The sequence below is a fragment of the Astatotilapia calliptera genome, chromosome 17 (genome assembly GCF_900246225.1).
Source record: "Astatotilapia calliptera chromosome 17, fAstCal1.2, whole genome shotgun sequence".
Taxonomy (NCBI): Eukaryota; Metazoa; Chordata; class Actinopteri; order Cichliformes; family Cichlidae; genus Astatotilapia; species Astatotilapia calliptera.
Window position 1 is genome coordinate 29,092,260 of NC_039318.1, and position 20,202 is coordinate 29,112,461.

A 20,202-nucleotide genomic window follows, 5' to 3' on the forward strand; every position below is an offset into this window, starting at 1 on the left:
TGATTCGGTTTATTTTGAAAAGTCTCAACAGGATCTTGAGCTTTATTGTGAAAGGTTTATGTGGAACATAAACAAGCGGACACGCGATGCTGTTACCGTCGTTGTTGCTAACCACAACCCATAAAAACAGGCGCTTGTCCGTCTGTAGTGTGGTTATATTAAATATAAGAGAAAGAGAGAACTTTAAGAAATGAATATAGCCACTACAGTGACCATCAAAACGATGAAAAAATATTGCCGTAAACAGTTTATTTTGTGACACTACGAAACAAACAATAGCGTAAAATGAAACGATAGAAGTTTTTATATCGTCATCCAATATATATCATTATATCGAACAGCCCTACTTAATACAATGAACAGACGATGCAACACAGCTCGTTAATGCACAAGGAGGAAGGACAACCGAAAACAAGCAGACCTGACCTCTCTGTTAACCCCGCTTTAATAACTTGTAATTGTGTGTGCGCTTTTACACATGAACAAGAAAAGCCTGGAGGCACACTTTTGTTTTTTTAATTTTGTGGTGGTGCCGGCGCATACAATGAGATGAGCCCCTGAGAGTCGGGCTTCTATGTTAAGTGGTCCTGCACACCTGTTGCTAATCCATGCTAGAAAACAGAATGGATAACGAGCTTTTGCACTTCAGACATGCTGACTCATTGTACCAAAAACACAGATGTTACCAGTATATTAACAATGCACTCCATATTATTCTCAGTGAGCCCACACTGTGAATAACCACTACACCATTAAGCTAAAGCAGTCAAATGGAGCCTTAACCATAAAATAACATTAAAATTGCCACTTTGGCAATTTTAAAAAAAAGGGGGAAATATTTAAGATCAGTTATCTGTGTTTAGAAAAAAAGATCTGACTGTTTATCCTTGATTCAATTTAGCTTTAATTTAAGGTTTCAACAGCGTAAGGCGACTCAAAAAACCATTTCCCCCGCGTTGCCAACTTCTGTGAAAATTGTGGCGCTTTGCTAAACTTACTATGTTCTTTCCATGCTGTGATCAGCTGCTAGTTGTGGCTTTAACCAAAAGACCAGCTTTACAAAAGATGGGAATTTACTTTGAAATGACATCAAAAGGACACAGGCTGCTTAATCCAACATAGGACCTGTTGATTCTGTGATAAGAGCATGAGGCAATACCCCCATGACCTGCCTTATCTCACAGCAGCAACTCGTTTCTGGAGGGGGAAATAAAAACTGCAATCAGATGAATCAGATAGAGGTTTCCTGAATCCACAATTTCATCATGAATTTGATGACTTCAACCTGACTACAGCTGTGATGAGACTTAAAACTGAAAAAAAAAAAAAAAACACCCTCTGATATATGATACAGACAGGCACATACACTAGCAAAAAAAAAAAGTTAGCATTTTTTTTTACAGCTTGCAGGGTTTTAAAAGCAAAAAGCAATGCTATTTGGTGAACTTTACTGTCCTTTAGCACCACAGCTGGAATCATCTGTGGCAGATGACGGCTGCAAATCATGCAGCTGCTCACTCTTGCACCCGACCACGGCATTAAATAGACCAAAGGGGGCTTTCCCATTCAATTCAAATGACACTGAGCGCTGCATACCATCCATGTGATCTCAGGCTGCGGTGATTACATCATGCAAGTGTGGTTTTTGAAGGATTGACTCCTAATCTGGTGAGGAGAACTTCCTGCCTCACTGACCACGGAGTCTGTTGTTGTGTGTACATTTTTCTATGTGTGTCCACTCAACATTGCATTTCGAACATGTGCTTCCTTTTTCCACAAACTGGTCATGAAAATTGAAACTAAATTAGAAACCAATTCATCAAATGCTTTTATAGAGATTTAATAAGATAGCTTTAAGAGAGCTAGAGAAAGCCAAGGCAAAAATAATTTATTTCAGTGTTTGCTTGAATTATAATAAACATCTGTATCATACAAATACTCTAAAGATTTCCTATAGACCTCAGTCACATAGGATTAGAGACTGGTTGGTGATCCCCTAGCAGTCACCAGTTGCAAGGGAAAAATGTGCATTCCCCAACCAGCTGGCGAGTTGCTGGAAGCGAGTATTGAAGCTTGCAAAAGTGCAACGCAAACCAGAAACACCGACCGTTTGACCTCAGAGTAAAAGTCCCGCTTCACTGCTGCAACCAACAATTTCAAAAGGTACAATTTTTACATTTACTTTGTTCTCTTTTTCCAGTTTGCATCCCACTTGTTTGTAGAAAGTGTTCACAGACAAAAACAGTGTCTTCCATGTAAACTACTGGCAAATGGATAAAGGAGGACTTTGTTCCAGCACCCTCTTTGCAACCAACTTCACCCAGTAACAGTCAGCATCCACTTGCCAGCCGGTCAGGGAGTACACATTTGACCAGCTGTTCCCACGGGATCTGGTCTCTAACTGGTCTCTAGGCCTGTAACTAAGGCCTTCGAAACTAGAGCTCAAACTCGCAGACATGTCTGTCATCCATTTGTGGCAGACAATGGCAGTATTGACTGGTTCAATATGCTAATACCAATGAAAATATACTACACTGTCAGAGGTTATGAAAACTATGATAGAGAGGAGGCAAAAATTACAACTTCAATAATCTTAGCATCCCTTCTGAAATCTGTTGTAACATTTTAACACTTTAACTTCTAAGTGGAAAATCTTTTTTAGGTAAGGAAAGCGCAAAAAGTAGACCTATTCACATAACCGCAACAGTGTGACACAAGCAGCGACACACAGTCCCCACTCATTCTGCTCTAGTTATGGCTCGGCAGATGACACTCTGCTGCTATTTATAGAACAGAAAGGGAAAAAAATGAGGGGAAAAAAAATCCCATCTCCTCCTTCTCTTTGCTCCCCCCTCTGTCTCCGTCGCTCTCGTCTTTTCCCCCCTCACAGGCTTTAGTTAAGGTCGTGGAGGATGGAGAGACAAAAAGAGACAGAACCAGACAATGAGAGACGATGCCAGAGACAGAGAGACACCCAAAATGGGAGAGAGAGAGAGAGGCAGAGGAGAGAAAAAAAAGCAGTGTGACAAACACAGACACAGGCAGTGTGTGATTGTACAACGCTTTGCTCCTTTTGTCTCACTGTTCTTAAATTCTATTTCCAGAAGCAAATGAACTCGTTAAACCCAAATCAAGCTTTTAATCCTGTGCATCAACTGGGATTACTTGCACTCCGTTATTATTTTCTGATCATCAGTACTGTGCAAAACTCTTGAGCCCCCTTTGATTTCTTAATATTTTGCAAAGAAAAAGGGGTAACAGGTGCAGTGATTTATTGAAATGTGCAAAAATATGTAAAAACAGAGCTTAAACAATTCTAAAAAGCTTGAAAGTCAATATTTGGTATGACCATCTATATTCTTCAGTCCATCCTAAAATCTCTTAAGGTCTTAGTATACTTTAGGTGGTGTTCAGGAATAGTTCTCCAGGCTTCTTGTACAATATTCACAGCTCTTCTTTGGATGTTGAGTGCTTCTTGTTCCATTCTCTGTCAAAATGATCGCACACTGCTTCATTAACATTGAGGTCCAGGCTCTGGGGACACCAGTGATGACCGATAATGTCCCATTGAGTGCTCTTCAATCCAGAAATGCTTTCGGGATCATAGTCATGCTGAAAAATTAAGCGGTGGTGTTGAATGGTGAATCAAAATCTGATGACCAAGCTGACTGAAATGCAGCCCCAAACCATGACAGAGCCTCCACCGTGTTTTACAGTTGGGTGTCGACACTCGCTGTTGTACCTCCCTCTTGCTCTGGACCTCTTCTATATATTCACAATTGGAACCAAAAGTTTTCAATTTGAATTCATCACTCCTTAAGACCTGTTGCCACTGATTTTCAGTCCAGTTGTTTTGCAGTTTGGCACACCTCAGCCTTTTCTCCATGTTTCCCTAATTAAGAAATAGGGAATTCTTGACAGCCAACCAGCCACAAAGATTTCTTATGACTGACTGAGATCATGTTCATGTACTGTAGATTTATTGCGGAGGGTTTTTTTGTCCTCTACTTTTCCAGTTTCTTTAAATGTTTTAAGGACAAACTCACAGCATGTTGAAATAGGCTAGGTTTGATCTGCCAGCTCTTTGGGAATCACCTTGTTGGTGCAAAAACATTATTTTAAAATGGGAACAAATTATGTCTTTATGAGACGGGCTGCTAGTAACAAAGACCAGACAAAGAAAAAAAATGTCAGGTATAAGGACTGGACTGAAAATGGGTGAAAAAGCAGCCAGTGTCAGAAAATCAGAGGAACTATTGCTGAAGACCACCGCACAATACAAGAAATTCTGTCTAATGTAAAGAAATGAGGGCTTTACACAGCACTGTATGTACTCTATTGTTTCATTGACTTTTGATATCTGAAAAGTAAAACCATATGGAGCAGAGATTCAGGAACCAAAGATATTCCAACACACCCACATTTATTTGGGGTTTGTGGGGGAGGGAGGGGTGTCATATTTTAAAGCACACCCACACACACTATTTCACTAAGGAATGACATCTTATCAATGGAATGCGGGGAATTTGGGAGGGATACAATGAACCCAGAGGGCTGCCCCCTCCTCAAACACACACACACACACACACACACACACACACACACACACACACACAAAATAAAAGGTGAACACAAAGAAAGAAACAGTAGCTCCTCTGCAAAAACAGACTGAGCATTGCACACGCAGCAGAACAGTCTGTGCATTGTCAGGGCACAGACAAAAGCAAAAGCAGACTAAACACAAATATAAAGCAAAGACACACACAAACAGGTTCACACGCACACACACGGTGATGTGTGTCCCAGGTCACTTTACGCTGGTGCAGACGACAGGCAGCTTAGAGTCGAGATCTTTTTTAGACTCAGGTCAGGATGCACACACTTACGCAATCACCTGTACCAATTTCTTATGGCATGTACGGGTCTATTGAGCGGGCAGTCAACCTTGTCGCCAACAGTCGATCGCTTTGTGTTTTTCAATAAGAGGATTAAATTAATAATAATAATAATAATAGTTTAATAAATCATGTAATAACTATCTGATTATAACTGAATTCCCCAACAGCTGTCCACCAAAGCTCAGCAGAATCTAATCTATACCATACCATGCTGAGAAAGGGTGTCTGATGTCAGGTCAAATATATATCCATCCATCCAAACAGTCTTGAGACTGTAGATACAAAAAGCAACGGGAGGCATTTAAATGAAGTTATTTATTCTTATAGGCCGAAATCATAAATCACAAATCTTCAGGCTCTTGCTTCATATGAGAAAAAAAGTCCATTAGAAATGACTCACTGGTATCAACACAAATGCAATAAATTATGCATGTAGTGAGTAGATGAAAAACTGAAAAGAAGTGAAATGGAGATACATCAAGAGATGACTTTTTGTGCATTCTACTAATACTGACTGATGACTGTGTTTTCCAAATAGTCTTCATATATCACCAGAAGTAAAATCTTTTTTTAAAGTGTTTTTTTCCTTTATTCCAGTGGTGATAACGCCCTATCATTCAAGTGCCAAAGGCTTCATTTCAGCCAGAGACTCTCGACATTTTGTAGGCAACAAGACAGATTTGTTTAATTCATAAGCACACACTGAATTTCTACCAGATGACCCGATAAAAGTTAGTATTCATGCTGCTATTAAACAGGCTGTTTAATAGCAACATTTTTGTCTTTCCTTCTGTCCCCAGACTAGTTTCAGAAACTGTCCACCTGATCCCAGATTTATCACTTGAGGCTCAAAACAACGTGATCCAATCCTCTGCTTCTGATCTGCAGCTGTCAGCCAATCGCAGCTTTGGATTTAGCAGGAAGCGATTGTTCGCATAATATCAGCATTGTTAGGGCCGTCTGGGCAGGAAAAATAAGAAAGGGGAAAACCAAAACGCTTTTCTTCACTAATCAGACGCACACACACTCGCATTTACGCTCGTCAGTGTGTGTGTGTGTGTGTGTGTGTGTGTGTGTGTGTATACAGGCCTGTAAACACACATACTTTGGCTAAACCCTTTTTTTTGGACTATCTGCAACATCTAACAGATGAGCGATGTCTTTGAAAAAAATCATCTTCAAATTTGTGATTACACATAGATCAATTATGGGCTGGATGAGTAAGCAATGTTAAAGGGTTGACACATGAAGGAAAGATTGATACCAGGCAGAGAGGAGTGGGATTAGGACAGCATGAGCAGGAGTGGTTGGAGATAAAAGAAAGAAAGAGTCAATCTAATCATAGAGCAACGACGCTTGGCTAAAAGGGGGGAAAAAACCAAGAACGTGTGAGAGGGAATAGAAAAACATGTCTCACTGTGCAAGTCATCTAACATCTGCCTGATGCATTTACTGTTCCCAACTAACCCCAATATACTTACACACACACACACACACACACACACACACACACACACACACACACTGTAAGCACAGTCTTTCTGTGAGCCTACAGTACACACATACATACAACCTGCTTCTAATTAAACCATACTATAATCACTAAACACACATACACACGCATTGTGTTTCACTCAGTGTGACATAACCACGGACACACACCCATTTGAGCAGTTGCTAAAGCTCTCAGATCCTTTCATTTTACAGAATGACTTTATTTAGAAGAGATTACCAAACACTTGAGCATCGTCTCCCTGTGTACACACACACACACACACACACACACACACACACACACACACACACACACACACACACACACACACACACACACACACACACACACACACACACACACACACACACACACACGCTGAAAGTCTGCTCACTAATACACTTGCTTCTCATTTTTTCTAAATAAACAGACTGCGAGGGAGAAAGGTCAGTAATTCTGAGCGCACAGTCAATGTGACTGTTTCGCATAACTAAACTGTTAGCACACGTATCCGGGTCTTTAAAGCTTTCCAGTGAGATTTATGTTTGTGTGATAAAATGCTTCACTCCCACGCTTGGAAGGTCTCTGTTTTAGTGACCTTCCGCGTGCACTATCTGACTCCCCACTCCTTGCTGATAACACAACATGACCTGAAATCCAGGCCAAGTGACACTTCAACCCTCCACTGAAATCAATACTAATGAAAGGCAGCGCAGCCTGACCGCACCGCTCTACATTATGTGAAACTGGTGTACACGCTCGCTCATTAACCGGAAGTTAATGTGTGTGGTAATGGAGACAGTATGAGGAAGTGCCAGCTTGTGCCTCTCTTCCTCTGCCTCTCACAGCTGGTTACTGACATATGACTGCGCCGGGGGATGGATGGAGGCAAGGCAAAAACAAAGCAAGAGGAAGACAGAGTCATGCAATGAGGATGAGTAACAAAATGATTCAAAGTGAGATTTCCTCTATGTCCACCCTCTATCATTCCCAGGTTATCTGACATCAGAGCTAAATAACTTTATCAGCTTAGGCATTTTTCCCACTTTTTCCCTTATAAAGCCAGCTGGCTGGGCTTTGGAGCTGTTGCATATCTGAAACACTGTATATAAAAGATGGCCACTGCAATTTTACCTCCTTTTATTTCTGGAGCTCGTATTCTGAAGCCTCAAAGTTAGCATTTTTGGTCGCTGCCATCTTGTTTTTTTGAAGCAACCATATTTGAACCAGAGAGCATTTGCTAACTTTTTAGCTGATGCTAGCAAGCTTGGTTAAAAGAATGCATTTATAGACTGTAAAAATGCAACACACAGACAGATACCTACTACTTGAAAAAGCAGAGACTCCTAAATGTGTCCTTGGTTTAATCACCAACACTGCAGGTGGTAAACTCTCAAACATAGCCAAAATATAGCCTGACGATTTATCAGTGGGCCAATATTATCAGCCAAGAGACATTTTCTGTCTATGACTATTACCTATTAGCATCAGCATTTGCAATAACTAATACATTAAAATCTAAAAAGTAAAGAAGCGACTGGAAAACCACCGTTTAGCAATGTTATGCGTCTTGCTGTTGCACAGTTTTTCCACCAGAGGACACTCTTCAAAATCCCTGAATGCAAAACACATATTTTAACAACGTAAGTACAACCAGCAACTGATCAGGGCAGAGTCGAGCATGGCATAAACACGTAAATGTTTCGGGACGATGTCTGTTTATGTTTTTATTTCTCAAAAAAAAAATAAATAAATAATAAATCGGCCTGTTAAATCACAAAATATCAGTATCCAGAGCCGTCATACTGGTCAGGCCCTAGACAATAGGTCCACTTCAGTGAGTCACCTCAGCGGCTACGCCTGTTAATCAGAAATGCCACTCCCTTAATTTCAAGCTATAAAATTATCCAAATAGAATTTATATAACATATATTGTTCTCAAGTGGAAAATTAGCTATGAAGACCAAACCCAGTACTTGTACCTAGCTATAAATATGTTCATTTCATAGCTGGAATTGAGCATTTTAAAGAAGTCTGGGAATTGACTTGCTTTTAGGGCCAGCTTCAAATGGCCTTTCCAAGAACTGATATTTGACGCACGTCCTCATACTACATTTTTCAGTCACAGAGATTGCTGCTCCAGCTGATTTTGTTGCTATTACGTAAAAGTGTGCGTCAGGTTTTCACCTACTGTAACACAGGATACTAAAGTTCTCTTGTATGTGCTGCATTCCTGCAGTTTACAAGGCAAAAAACAAACTTGTTTGATCACAGTGACTGCTATAGATTCCAAAGTGGAAACACAACATGCACCTGTTTTACAATAAGATTTAGTAAAGAATAAGAGATTCATGAGTCGTGATATCATGACCATTAGCGGCTGATAAACACACAACCACAGGTGTGGTTTTAGGGAGGCTGGTGGTGATTTTCCACCCTGATTGTTACGCAGAAAGTGCTGCAGAAAGGTGGCTCTTAAAGAACTTAGACATCCATCTATCACAACAAAAACACAGGAAACATCCAGCAAGTTTCCATAATTAAACAGTCGAGCTCGTCTGCAGCCTAGCCAAATGAATAAGTTAGCAATCCCCAGAAGCATGCTGCAGTATGAGCTCACACCAGTACAGCCCAACTGCATGCACACAAAAACTCATGCAGAGCACAGACCAAACCTAACAGGCACATAAGCACTACTTTAATGCTAATAAGGAAAGGGAACTGTGTAAAGAGTTCGTAGCTGGTGTTTAAAACATTTATAAGAACACACTTGAAGTGAACCCACACTTTCTATCCCTTTATAATGTGTGTCTGTCCAATGCTGACTACTACAGTAACTCCAGAATCAATCAGCAGGGAGAAGCAGCCTCTGCTCAAGGCCTTGACACTGCTGCGGTTTGCTGTTTTGTCAGAGAAATATGAACCTTTGGAAAATCTAACCGCTACACCTCTGCTCTGCCGCCTTGAAGTTATCTAAGGATATTTTATCACGCTGTAAAATACTTTTGCTCTGTCTGATACATCATCAACTGAAAATATTTGCATGGAATAGTTTCCGAGAGCATCATGTGACCTTCGAAACGGTCCAATCAGGATTTCTGATTCGAGTTTGAAATAGGTCAAAATATTTGTTGGACAAGGTTTTTTTCATTTAATAAAAAAACAAATCCTGGCAGTTGCTTGTGTAGGTGAAGCCTAGCAATGTTCATAAAGATAGGGAGAACGCACTGTTAGTGAAACTGCTTTGCAGACATAATACTTTTTAAATGCCCGATGTCCTCTTCGCTCTGTCCTTTTACCTGCACATGGAAGTATTTCAGACCAACACCAGATTAAAATGGGTCAACAATAGTGCTCTGCCGTGCTAAAATCGGACACCTTGAAGCATATGTTGTTAGCCTCATTTTGTCAATGTCATGATAGTTCTGCTAATAAAAATCATGCAAGCGTGAATTTGTAATACAAAATAATGATATGAGAGATGTCAACAAACTGATGCGTAATCTCCATTTCTGCAAAAGCTGCCTGGACTCAGCAACTAGTCTCTATCTTAAGGCATTGATTGAATAACCATTTTTAAAGGACAGTTGCAAAGCCCCAAAGCATGCGTGTGTGTGTCTGTGTGGGAAGGGGGCTAATCCGCCTTGTGGTGCTGTTGAAGGTCTTTGAGAGTCTATGGTGCCCGAGCCTGAGGTCACACACCCTCTTCTCTCTTCAATTCATCCTCCGTTTCTATGTTCCTCTCCCCCTTCTTGATCATCCTCTCCTTTCATTTCCTTTGTCTTTTCTCTCCCACTATTTCCCCTCCTTCCTCCCCCGTGTTTTCAGTTTCTCCAGCTTCTCACAGGGGTCCCTCCACAATCACCTTCCACTTACTCAAACTCGACCCCCATTCGTCTAGCATCCCCTCCCCCACTCCCGTCTTCCAACCCACTTCCCTCCAAAAGTTCTCCAACTCCACCTATCAATCTTTCTGTTTAATATTTTAACCGATTTAAACCGCCTGTGCGCTCAACACCCTCTATCAGTTTGGTAGAGTACACTGCTTCGGTGGTCGAATGCTGAACCGGCTCTTCAAGATCCCCTGTGAAAGATCAGGCTGAACTTTGACTCGTACCCCTCCTCCCACCCTCAGCCTCTGGTCTTTCATACAACCCGTTTCTCTCTTCCGCTTATCCAGTTCGGGGTCATGGGCGGGGGGCTGGAAACTATCCCAGTTGCCATAGGGCGAGAGGCGGGGTACGTCCTGAACAGGTCGCGAGTCTATCACAGGGCTAACACAAAGACACAGGCCACCAATCGTGCTCACATTCACACCTACGACCAATTTGTAAAGTGTAGGGTTAGGAAAAGTAACAGCCAAATGTTCAACTTCTTTTTTTTTTTTTTTTTTTTTTGTTCAACTTCTAACGAGCTGATAGCCATGGCTTATATTCATTAATAACAGTCGGCGTTCAAGTGAACAAGGTCAAGTGTGACTCTCCGGCTGGTGTATTTATAAGATGCTTTCTCTTCATGCTTTAAGAAGGAAATAAACTCGATGATCTCTCGCTGCGTCTGCTGTTTCCTCCTGCGTGGAGAGCTGCATATATGTAGCCGCTCTGTCCTGTCTGTGCCTTCACAATCAGCATCATAGCGGGTGATGCATAAATTAAGTGCAACATTAAATTGCAAGAAATCCGGCCGCTCCTAGGTCATAGCTGCCGGGTCTAGTTCATGAGTCACTGAGATACAAACAAAGTCCAAAACTTACAATTAGTTTTCTTACCAAGACTACATGAGCTTATTATGATCTGTAGCTTTAAGTAACCCAAGTTCAAACTGATCACAAGAATTCCTTTCATTCCAGGACGCCTACAGGAGCCTCTTCTTTCCCATCCATCTTCCAACAGACACTCTGATAAGGCACCTTAGCTACTGGATGACCTTCTTCCTCTCCACCCCCCTCTAGCTATTCATCAAACGCTTAAGCAAAGTACCAGCTCCATCTCCCTTCTCATCTCCCGTTCTGCTTCCATGTAACTACAAATTTCTCTGGACACAAATATGATCCTGTTTTGGGATCCAAAGCCAGGAATTTGAAAGACACACACCTTCAACTCTTAAGCAAGCAAACACAAACACACACGTGCATCGCACTAACATATGCATACTGCAGTGACAAGTGGGTGCGGATGGCAAGGGGGACATACTCACGTCACACAGAGATATTTCCACGCTAAAAACTGACAAGTTCCAGATGATGCCAACTCCCACAGATCTCCAGTTGCCATGCCCACCCAGTGAGTGAATGTGATTGGTTCTAGTGTGTGTGTGTCTGCATGTGTGTATGTGTGCGTGTAATTCTACTCCCACCTTTCTGCCACATGTCAGCAGTTGCTCAGTCACAGACACACAGTGATACCAGATTACAGCCTCTTATGTAGAAGAGTACTTGCCTTTGCATGCATATAACTCAATCACCACAGTCCTTCAATACTCTTATATAACACACGCACGGAATATAATGCATGAACGACATTTTGCATTCCAGTAATTCAGGATATATATTACATAAATGTCAGCAAGTTTATTCTGATCATTTAGCAAACTAACCAAGCAATAGTTTTAAAAATCCAATCTCAACTCAGAGACGGAGACCTCCAAGACACAAAGAACTGTTAAGAATCCCCAAGTTTCTCCATTTCGACAAGTAGTAGAGTTAGAGACGGCGATAAAGACAAGCATGTGTGACAGAAAAAGCTCAACAAAGGCTAGACGTTTGTTTTCCGATAAACACACCGCCGTTTCCTAGATGCAGGGCATCAGGCAAAGCTGATTTTAGCTCCTGGGATTCAGGAAGACTCGTGGAGCATCTTGTGATGGAGATGACAGAAAAACAAGCACATGCTTCCCACAGGAAATAAGCACACGCTGAGAAACATAAACACCAGCGGTTTAGCAGAGAAAACATTCAACTGCACAGTGTGACCTCAGTCTTTTTAAGGTTCTATAAAATTAAAAAAAAAAATCAGTATCCATGCCTTATATCAGTGTTAAATGTCTAAATATGACAAACACTTTGCAGAAAAACATGAAATATACATTTATAAGCCGAAAAAGTTGTTTTTGTGGCACAGTATAAAATGCTTCATCACAGCAAGCAGTTCCACGTGAGTCCATGTCACTGTTTTCCTCCTCCGCTGAAACCTCGGCTCAGTCAGTGTGCTAAACGTCATATGACCGCCCGAGACTGTTGTTCTACATCTCCAACTGCTCACCGCACCTCCGTCTCTCTGCCTGCTCATCGACAAGAAGTGAAAGCTGAAAGACTTTCTCCTTTTCCTTCGATGCTGCACAACCTTTCACCAACCGATACACTTTTTGCCTACACGTCTCCTGTTCACACCTCGCCCCGTGACAGACAAATACTCAATAAAGAAGTTGCATCAGTGCACCACAATGAAGCAACAGCATCCTGTGGTGCGCTGCAATCCATCCTGTCAAAAGTTGGCCAGACTGCAGGAAAAATGCAATAGTTTTATGTGTCTACTTTGAATACTTTTCAAATGTTGAGACAGGATACCGCATCTCTGATACTGCAGATATCATGCAGGTGTCATTATCTGATTTGGCACCGTCATCAGGAAGTCGACCCCACTTGCATTTTGGCCTATATTGCTTAGTATCCTCTTCCGCTTTCATTTATACATGCGGTGGTGGTGATGTGACGCACCACAGCATCCGCTCACTCGCAGCTGAAAGTCAACCGTCACTACCAGAGACCCACGACACACGTATAATGAAAATACACATGCATGAGTAAGAGAAAACGAAGAGCCTGAGCTCCAGCTTGACACTTTGTTCCATCTGTGATGCAGTGCCCCAGTAAACACTGAATAACATTTTAAGCCATTTTCACACGCGAACTTTGGAAGATTGTCCAGGTTACTGCACTGGTATATCTTAATATATCTAATAATATAAAACTATATAACTGTGATGTCTTAAAATGGTAAATGAACTGGTACTTATATAGTGCATTTCTACTCAATTCGAGCAATCATAGCACTTTCTTACTACAATCCTCATTCATACACAAGAGACATACAAGTGCTTTTAAACACTTGTTTTCTATCCTACGTTCTGTAGAAATCCACTGTCAGAGGTGCACATGAGAACGTATATGTCCCACCTAGTCAATACAGAGATTTTAATCTTTAAACTGTCATCTCCCTAGTGCAAAGTGTTTCTTGCTGCCTCTATTTAGACAGATCCGTTGCCAAGCAGAATACTTCTAGTAGTTCTAATCGCAGACCCTAGCAATACTCTCTGTGTTCATGCAGTTACAATCCAAAGGATGCATCCAGGGCAACTTAGGGTTCAGCATCTTGTCCAAGGATACTTGGACATCCAACCTGGAGGACCAAAGGGTCGAACCGCCGGTTTAAAAACCGGCAGATCTCTGATCTGACTACAGTAGGTGGGACATTTGCGTTCTCATGTGCACCTCTGACAGGTGATGTCTACAGAAGTCAGAGTTGCAGCTGATGAGAGACAATAGCTTTAGAACAATACAACTTTGGCCTAAGGAGGTGCTAAATGTCCAGGCCAGCACTATAAAAAATTTTATAACCAGTCAGCTAAATAATTTCAAGCAGTGCAGTCCCTTGAGTGACAGCTCGTGCTGCATTAAATCAGTCCAAGAAGCAGTGGATTTTTAACGACTGACTTACAGTTAGAATCCATTATTCATGAAAACAATTACTGGAGGATCTTCATTACGTCTTCTGCTGCTTGGGCTACAAATACTATGACCACTGTGATAACAGCGTACCTCAACACTCAGATCCACATGCAGTGAAACTTAAACTAAAAACCACACAAGCAGAAAATGTGCGCTCAAACTCACAGCAAATGTCCATTTACCAAAGTCACAGTCGCTGCCTTAAATAGCACACGGACCTCTGATGGATTTTGTTGTAAACAGTTCCCATTTAATCCGCACTGGTACATCAGTCCCAGTCAGACTGATCTCCTTTCGTGCACAATTACACAGAAAGTCTCTGCCTAAACAGGAAGACTATATCTTCCTGTCAAGGTAATAAGCAAGAGGCACAAATAGAAAGGGTAAAATTCAGCACCTGGATGGCAACTTTTTGAGACTTTGGCAAATAAACAGGAAATGACAGCACAGTTTTAACAGCGTAACCTTACCTGTAGCTCACACCATGCCACTTCCACTGTTGTCTCAGTGTCCAAACCCTTGTAGACAGTCTTAAAAGACCCTCTCCCGATCTCAATGTCAAACTTCAGGAAGCGTCCATCTGGTGAAGTTCCTACAGCTTTTGTTTCAGCCTCCTCTATGTCCTCTTGCTCCCGTTCCCTCTGCTCTGCCCGTGCTTTCGCGAGCCCCTTCTCCTCCTCCGTCTCCCTGTCTTTCTCCTCGGTTGGACTACTGATGCTTCCCTCATACACATTTCCTACTGCTTTTCCATCTTTGGCCACCTGTTCCTGAAGCCCTCTGGGACGCAATACGATGTCAGGCTGTTTGGCTACTGTTTTATTGGCAACATCCAATACTGTCGAGCTGGGCTCTGTTACTGCCCCATCTGCACTATGTTCAACACTGCTACTGGTAGGAACAGCAATCGTGCACACATCCAAATCTCCCTCGGCATTTTGTAGATCCCCCTCTTCGACTGCCCCACCATGCCCAAATGAAGGCTGAAGGGTACTGCTCTGCAGATAGGAACCTCTTTGGGACTCCCCACCTTCATAATCCTGTCCTCCAAGGTTTAAAAGCTGCGGAGAGAAGATGATGGGAGTCCCTTCACAGTCTGGGGGTGATGTGAGTAACACAGCTGCTTTGCTGGGCAGATCCAAAGCTGTGGCATTCGAGTCACAAATGACACTCCGGCGGAAGAAACGGTGCTCGGCCGTTTTAGAGTCTCTATCCATTGTGTGGCGCCGACGTTGAACCTCCGGCTCTCCAAGAAGCTTCTCCACGACATGCGTGTCTGAACTGGCAGAGCCGTTCACATTCTTGTGGGGGGTCTGGGGTGATGGGCAGGGGGACGGAGAAGAAACGGGGGGAAGAGGAGCAATGAATTTCACTGCTTTGCTGCTGCTATTTTCTTCAGACATTCTTTCAAAAAAAAAGCTCAAACTGTAAAAGAGCAAATCTTTATGTAAAGACTTTTATGTAACTTATTCCTGTAAACTCTGAGCGCAGATCTCAACCTCCTAGTTCATTAACCTTTGATCAAACCGCAAGAAAAGGAAAGTTAATGTGCAATAGAACAAAAAACAAAATCGACTGAATGCAGCAATCCTTGATGTCTTTTGTATTTTTTGCTTTCCTCTTTGCAATGTTTTAAATTAACAACCCACAGTTTCTACAAGGCCCTTTCGTGGAGGGCTCAGGGAAGCCCCAGGTGAGTGGAAGGGGCTTTCTCTTAAAAACTGGGGAGGGAAGGGATGAAAGGCAGTCAACAGAGGAGGGGTGCAAGCACTGCAGTGAGACGATAACCGTCAAATCAACACGTAACTCCATCCTGCTGCCAACAACCAGACTGGGATGACCGCAACATGGAATGACTGGAGATCGATTAGACCAGTATGGCCTCTTAAAAGATGACAGAAGATGCCTGGACTCCAAAGTTTGATTTTTAGGTCTGGGGATGTCTCTGTAAGACCAGGCTGAAGCCTCCTCAGCTGCCTGAACTTCCAAGAGAGGTTGCTGGCCTCTATTGTAAGGCCAGATTGATGGCTAGGTAGGCCTAGGCCTGGCCTAGCCTGGCCCAGCTTGGTCTGCTTCTGTCCTTGTCCCTGGAAATAAAAAGAGAAAACTATGAAGTGAAACTGTTTTATTTATAGGTATGAGTATACATGTCAGAATTCAACATACCTGGCTGCCTGCCAAAGTAGCTGATAAGAACACACAAGCCGTCAGATATTTTTTAATTGCATTTTATTGCAGGAATTTGAAAGCAATTTCAAAACCTTGACTTTTTTCTCTCCTTTCTTAAACCGGGACTATCCGGCTGATTTCTATCTGGATATCTTTTTATTCTCTGACTCAGACAGGAGTCCAAAAAAATCCTCATCCGTGTAGCAACTTTGCGCGACTAAAATTATCATAATTTAACTTATAGTAGACCTTTGCACACCCTTTAATTCATCATGTCTGACACAAGCCATCGAAGCTCATCTTTTGTTTCCAAGGTCACCCACACTCTGTGCTCTATGGAAACTGTGGGCCAGTTATCTAACAGATATCTAACAGCGACACCTCAGGTCCCAAAGACCAAGTCAACAGAGGACAAGCGATGGGCGTACTAGACTGGACTGACAACGTCAGAAGAGGAAACAAGGCAGCCAAATGGTGCCGTAGGCTTGGGCACACTGTAATCTGTATTATTCCCAGGCAAGAAAGTAAAGATGAGTCACTTATTTTGTTATTGTTCTTGTTATGAACTGCCTGGTTAATAAAATGAGAGCGAATAAAGAACTGGGTTTGAACTGGTGAGTGAATGTTCACGGTACTTCACCCACTGTCAGGAGTCATTAGTTCAGAAAAGACTTAAAACACTCGGTCAGGCTTTGGTTTGATATTTTTTCAGTGAAATAAATTTGCCTTTGCTCAGCACAATTTTTTTTTAAATCTCTAATTTAAGCATGTTAACCAGATGGAGATCTGCATCCCACACCAGTCTCTCCCTCCCAGCTCCCCCTCCATAGTTAAAGCTGTGATGTAGCAGAGACTGTGCCTAATTGCTCCATGTTCCAAATTTAGCCCAAGTCAGCACAGCCTGACTGACCCCGAGGTTAGACTGCTCGGTAGCAATTCAGCAGATTAACATGAGAGATGAGGGGCACTCAGTGACACAGACAGAACTACTTCACAGAAATGCATATCTGAGGACAGTGCACAATATATTACTATGCATTTTGTGTTAGAGGAAATGTAATAACTAATTACTACGTTCAGAACTTGCAAGTCGGCTCGCGTAACGTCCTACAGACGCCTTCTACTCGGTGATCACAGTGGCACCGGCTCAGAGAATGAGCAGCTGCTTTCATGTGTGATGTTAGAAACAATTCACTGTAAACGTATTCAAGCTTCAAAACAAACCAAAGCAAGTTTTCACAAGTTTGACACTGATGTGCAAAGAAGAACGCAGAGGATGGTCCCAGTTTGTGGCCATTAAATTTACATATGCGCTATTCTTCAGAAGACATTTTTAAGCCACAATTGTGTTTCATTTAGTCCCAGAAACTATTTTTTATCATCTCAATTTAGGGAAACGGTTAAAAGACAACCGCTGAGAAGGTTATAGTACGGATGCACCTGAAAGCTATGACCTTACTGCTTATTTGAACCCTTTCTAATATTGAAATCTGCACCGTACACCTATGTTTGGTGCTCCATTACATGCATAACGACACAAATCTTTAAGCAAATGTTTAAATTTCCATGAAATAATACCACAGATTATTAAGCCTTACACACATTCTGCCCTAAGAGAAGCCCTTTACTCAGACGAGTTAGGTTCCAGTCTGGGAGCGAATGAAACGATCTTTGAAAGTGTAGCACCTCTGTTGGACAGCTGTCTGAAACGATGGCTGCACTGATACTGTTGTGACAATTAACTCAAAATATGAATTACTGCTGGTAGGAAAAAACAAACATGAAGTTGTGCCTATGTCAAGAAGCTCCTATCAGCTATGTTACAACAGATGCCCTTCCTGATACAACCCCAAAGGAATTTGTGTCTCCTCCCAAGACTGGACTGGGGACTGAATATGTAACCCACTACACGATGGAGTCACTGCAGGTGTGTCTATAGATCACTGCTGTGATTTCATAACAGCTGACGGAAGCATAAATAAAGACTTTTAACAGTCAGAAAAAGGTCAATACAGTCAGACTTAAACTTCAGTGTTTGCAATAAGTACTGTGGATTACTGCATCACTGGTGTCCCCCAAGTACCAATTTGAAGTGTCCCTTTAATAACCCGATGCTTTTATATTTGCGTTTCTATTGCACCACTGCTAAAAAAAAAAATGTGTAAAGTATGTATACAATGTTAATTTATATTCAATATAAGCAAATCTGGTCTAATAGGAAGAAGATTTCTTTTTAACTTTGAAATTACAAGCTCAGGTTAAAAAAAATGCCTCAAAGAAGGCGCAACAAGAAAGATTATTACTTCTTCTTATTAAATGAGTGTCAGCTTGTTGAGAAAACATGTCATATCGTGGCTAAGACATCCATGGGCCCCAAAACGGACTGATTCCTGGTCCACGAGCCACATGTTTGATACCACTTGCCTAAGCAAAACTCTATGATCTAAACTTATTTTTCAAGTAGAATGATAAGGGCAGCATTAAAACAGGTAGAAGCAGCAACATTATTATTGATACATAAAGGCTTTGTTATCACATCATCAGTAAATGAACTCCAGCGGTTACGAGCGGATCATAAAAGCCTGATGTGTGCACATGAGCAAATAAACCTTGGCTGGCTTTCGCTCAGTGGTCTTTATATTGCTATGGTATGATGTATGACAACAGCAGTGCTGCACTCGTGAGAAGCCTTGCCACTGAGCAGAGTGGAAATGCAGTGAGCTTAATTAAAGCTGCAGAGCAACCCCGTGCAGCTTCACTGCTGCCTGTTGAGGAACTCCAGAAAACGAGGCTGTGTCGACAAGTTTGTCTACAGGCAAAAACAAAGACGCGAGCAACGACTCTGCAGAAAGCATTGCGATGCAAAAACAAAGGCGAAGCATTACCTATGACATCGGTGTGGTCTGTGCTGTTGCCGCAGAAATGTGAAGGGGGAAAAAACTTGATTAGGGAGCCTTTTACTCCTCTGCAGAGGGTCTGCTCTACACACAGCACAAGTGTCAGTGTGGTGCGTCACATTAAAGCCACAGTTGGTTGAGGGAAAACACTAAATAAGAGCGATTTGTACAAAACACAACAAATATCCCTCAAATTAAAAAGGTCCAATCAGTGACGAGACGAGCGGTGCGTGCAGAGAGCCCCAAGCCGACAGACAGACACCTCCCACAGGACAGAGATGACAAGTTCGCCCGCTGCTGTCGCGGAGGCTGTGGTACTACTTTTCTCTCCGTATTGTCTGTGTAAGGCTTCCAAAAACAAAAAAAACGATAACAGCCTCACTTAAAGGTAACGTATCCCGACCCGTGTCGGCACCCGGTCCGCTCGTGCCGCCTCCGCGTCGCTCCTCCGGGCTCGTACGATGCTATAAATCCGCTGCGGTCCACAGTGATTCCCCGTTTTCAAGCCATCAGACAGCGGATCCGTCTGCTCTGGGATCTTCTCCAGCGATGACTCGTCAAAGCAACTGCTGGGCTTTCACGCAGCACAGCCGCATCAATTCACTGCTGCGAGCGAGGATGCTGGAGCTGTATAAGGCCGCTTTTCAAAATAAAATAAATTACTCCTCATAAACTCACAAACTTCCTATATCCCTCCTGCAAGCGTGTTCAGTCGTGAAAGGGCTGTTGTCGAGTACAAACCCATGCAATGCAGCCCCCACCAGAGTCTGTTTTCTTCAGGTACTTGAAGCATATATGTTGAAGTGATGGAGATCCAGCTGTGCCCCTTCGTGGATCTACTGGAGCAGCTTCAGCAATAGTAAGTACTGTAAGCTCTCAAGCTCTCAGTGTCATTCTAATAGAAAAGCTATCATATAATGTAGGATGTATTATTCAGTCATTAGAAATAAGAAACACGTGTTAATTATTTTATAATGTAGGGAGAAATGGATCCGAAATTGATTTGACTTTTTTTCGTTT

The 20,202-nt window shown here is 42.2% G+C and overlaps 1 protein-coding gene across 13 annotated transcripts in view; it reads right to left on the minus strand.

Annotated features, from left to right (window-relative positions):
* The window catches only part of wnk1b (WNK lysine deficient protein kinase 1b), a 93,986-nt gene extending 74,217 nt beyond the window's left edge, over positions 1 to 19,769 (minus strand). For 5 of the 13 annotated variants that reach the window (XM_026146915.1, XM_026146916.1, XM_026146918.1 and 2 more), the window contains exons 1-2: positions 19,171 to 19,767; positions 14,590 to 16,203 (exon numbers count right to left, since the gene is read on the minus strand). In XM_026146915.1, coding sequence (XP_026002700.1) covers positions 14,590 to 15,519 — 930 coding nt within the window. In that variant the 5' untranslated portion in view covers positions 15,520 to 16,203; positions 19,171 to 19,767. Of the gene's footprint in view, positions 1 to 14,589; positions 16,204 to 19,170 lie in introns of all 13 variants that reach the window. The other 8 variants (XM_026146923.1, XM_026146919.1, XM_026146921.1 and 5 more) reach the window with 4 other exon arrangements.
* Positions 19,770 to 20,202: the final 433 nt, after the last annotated feature.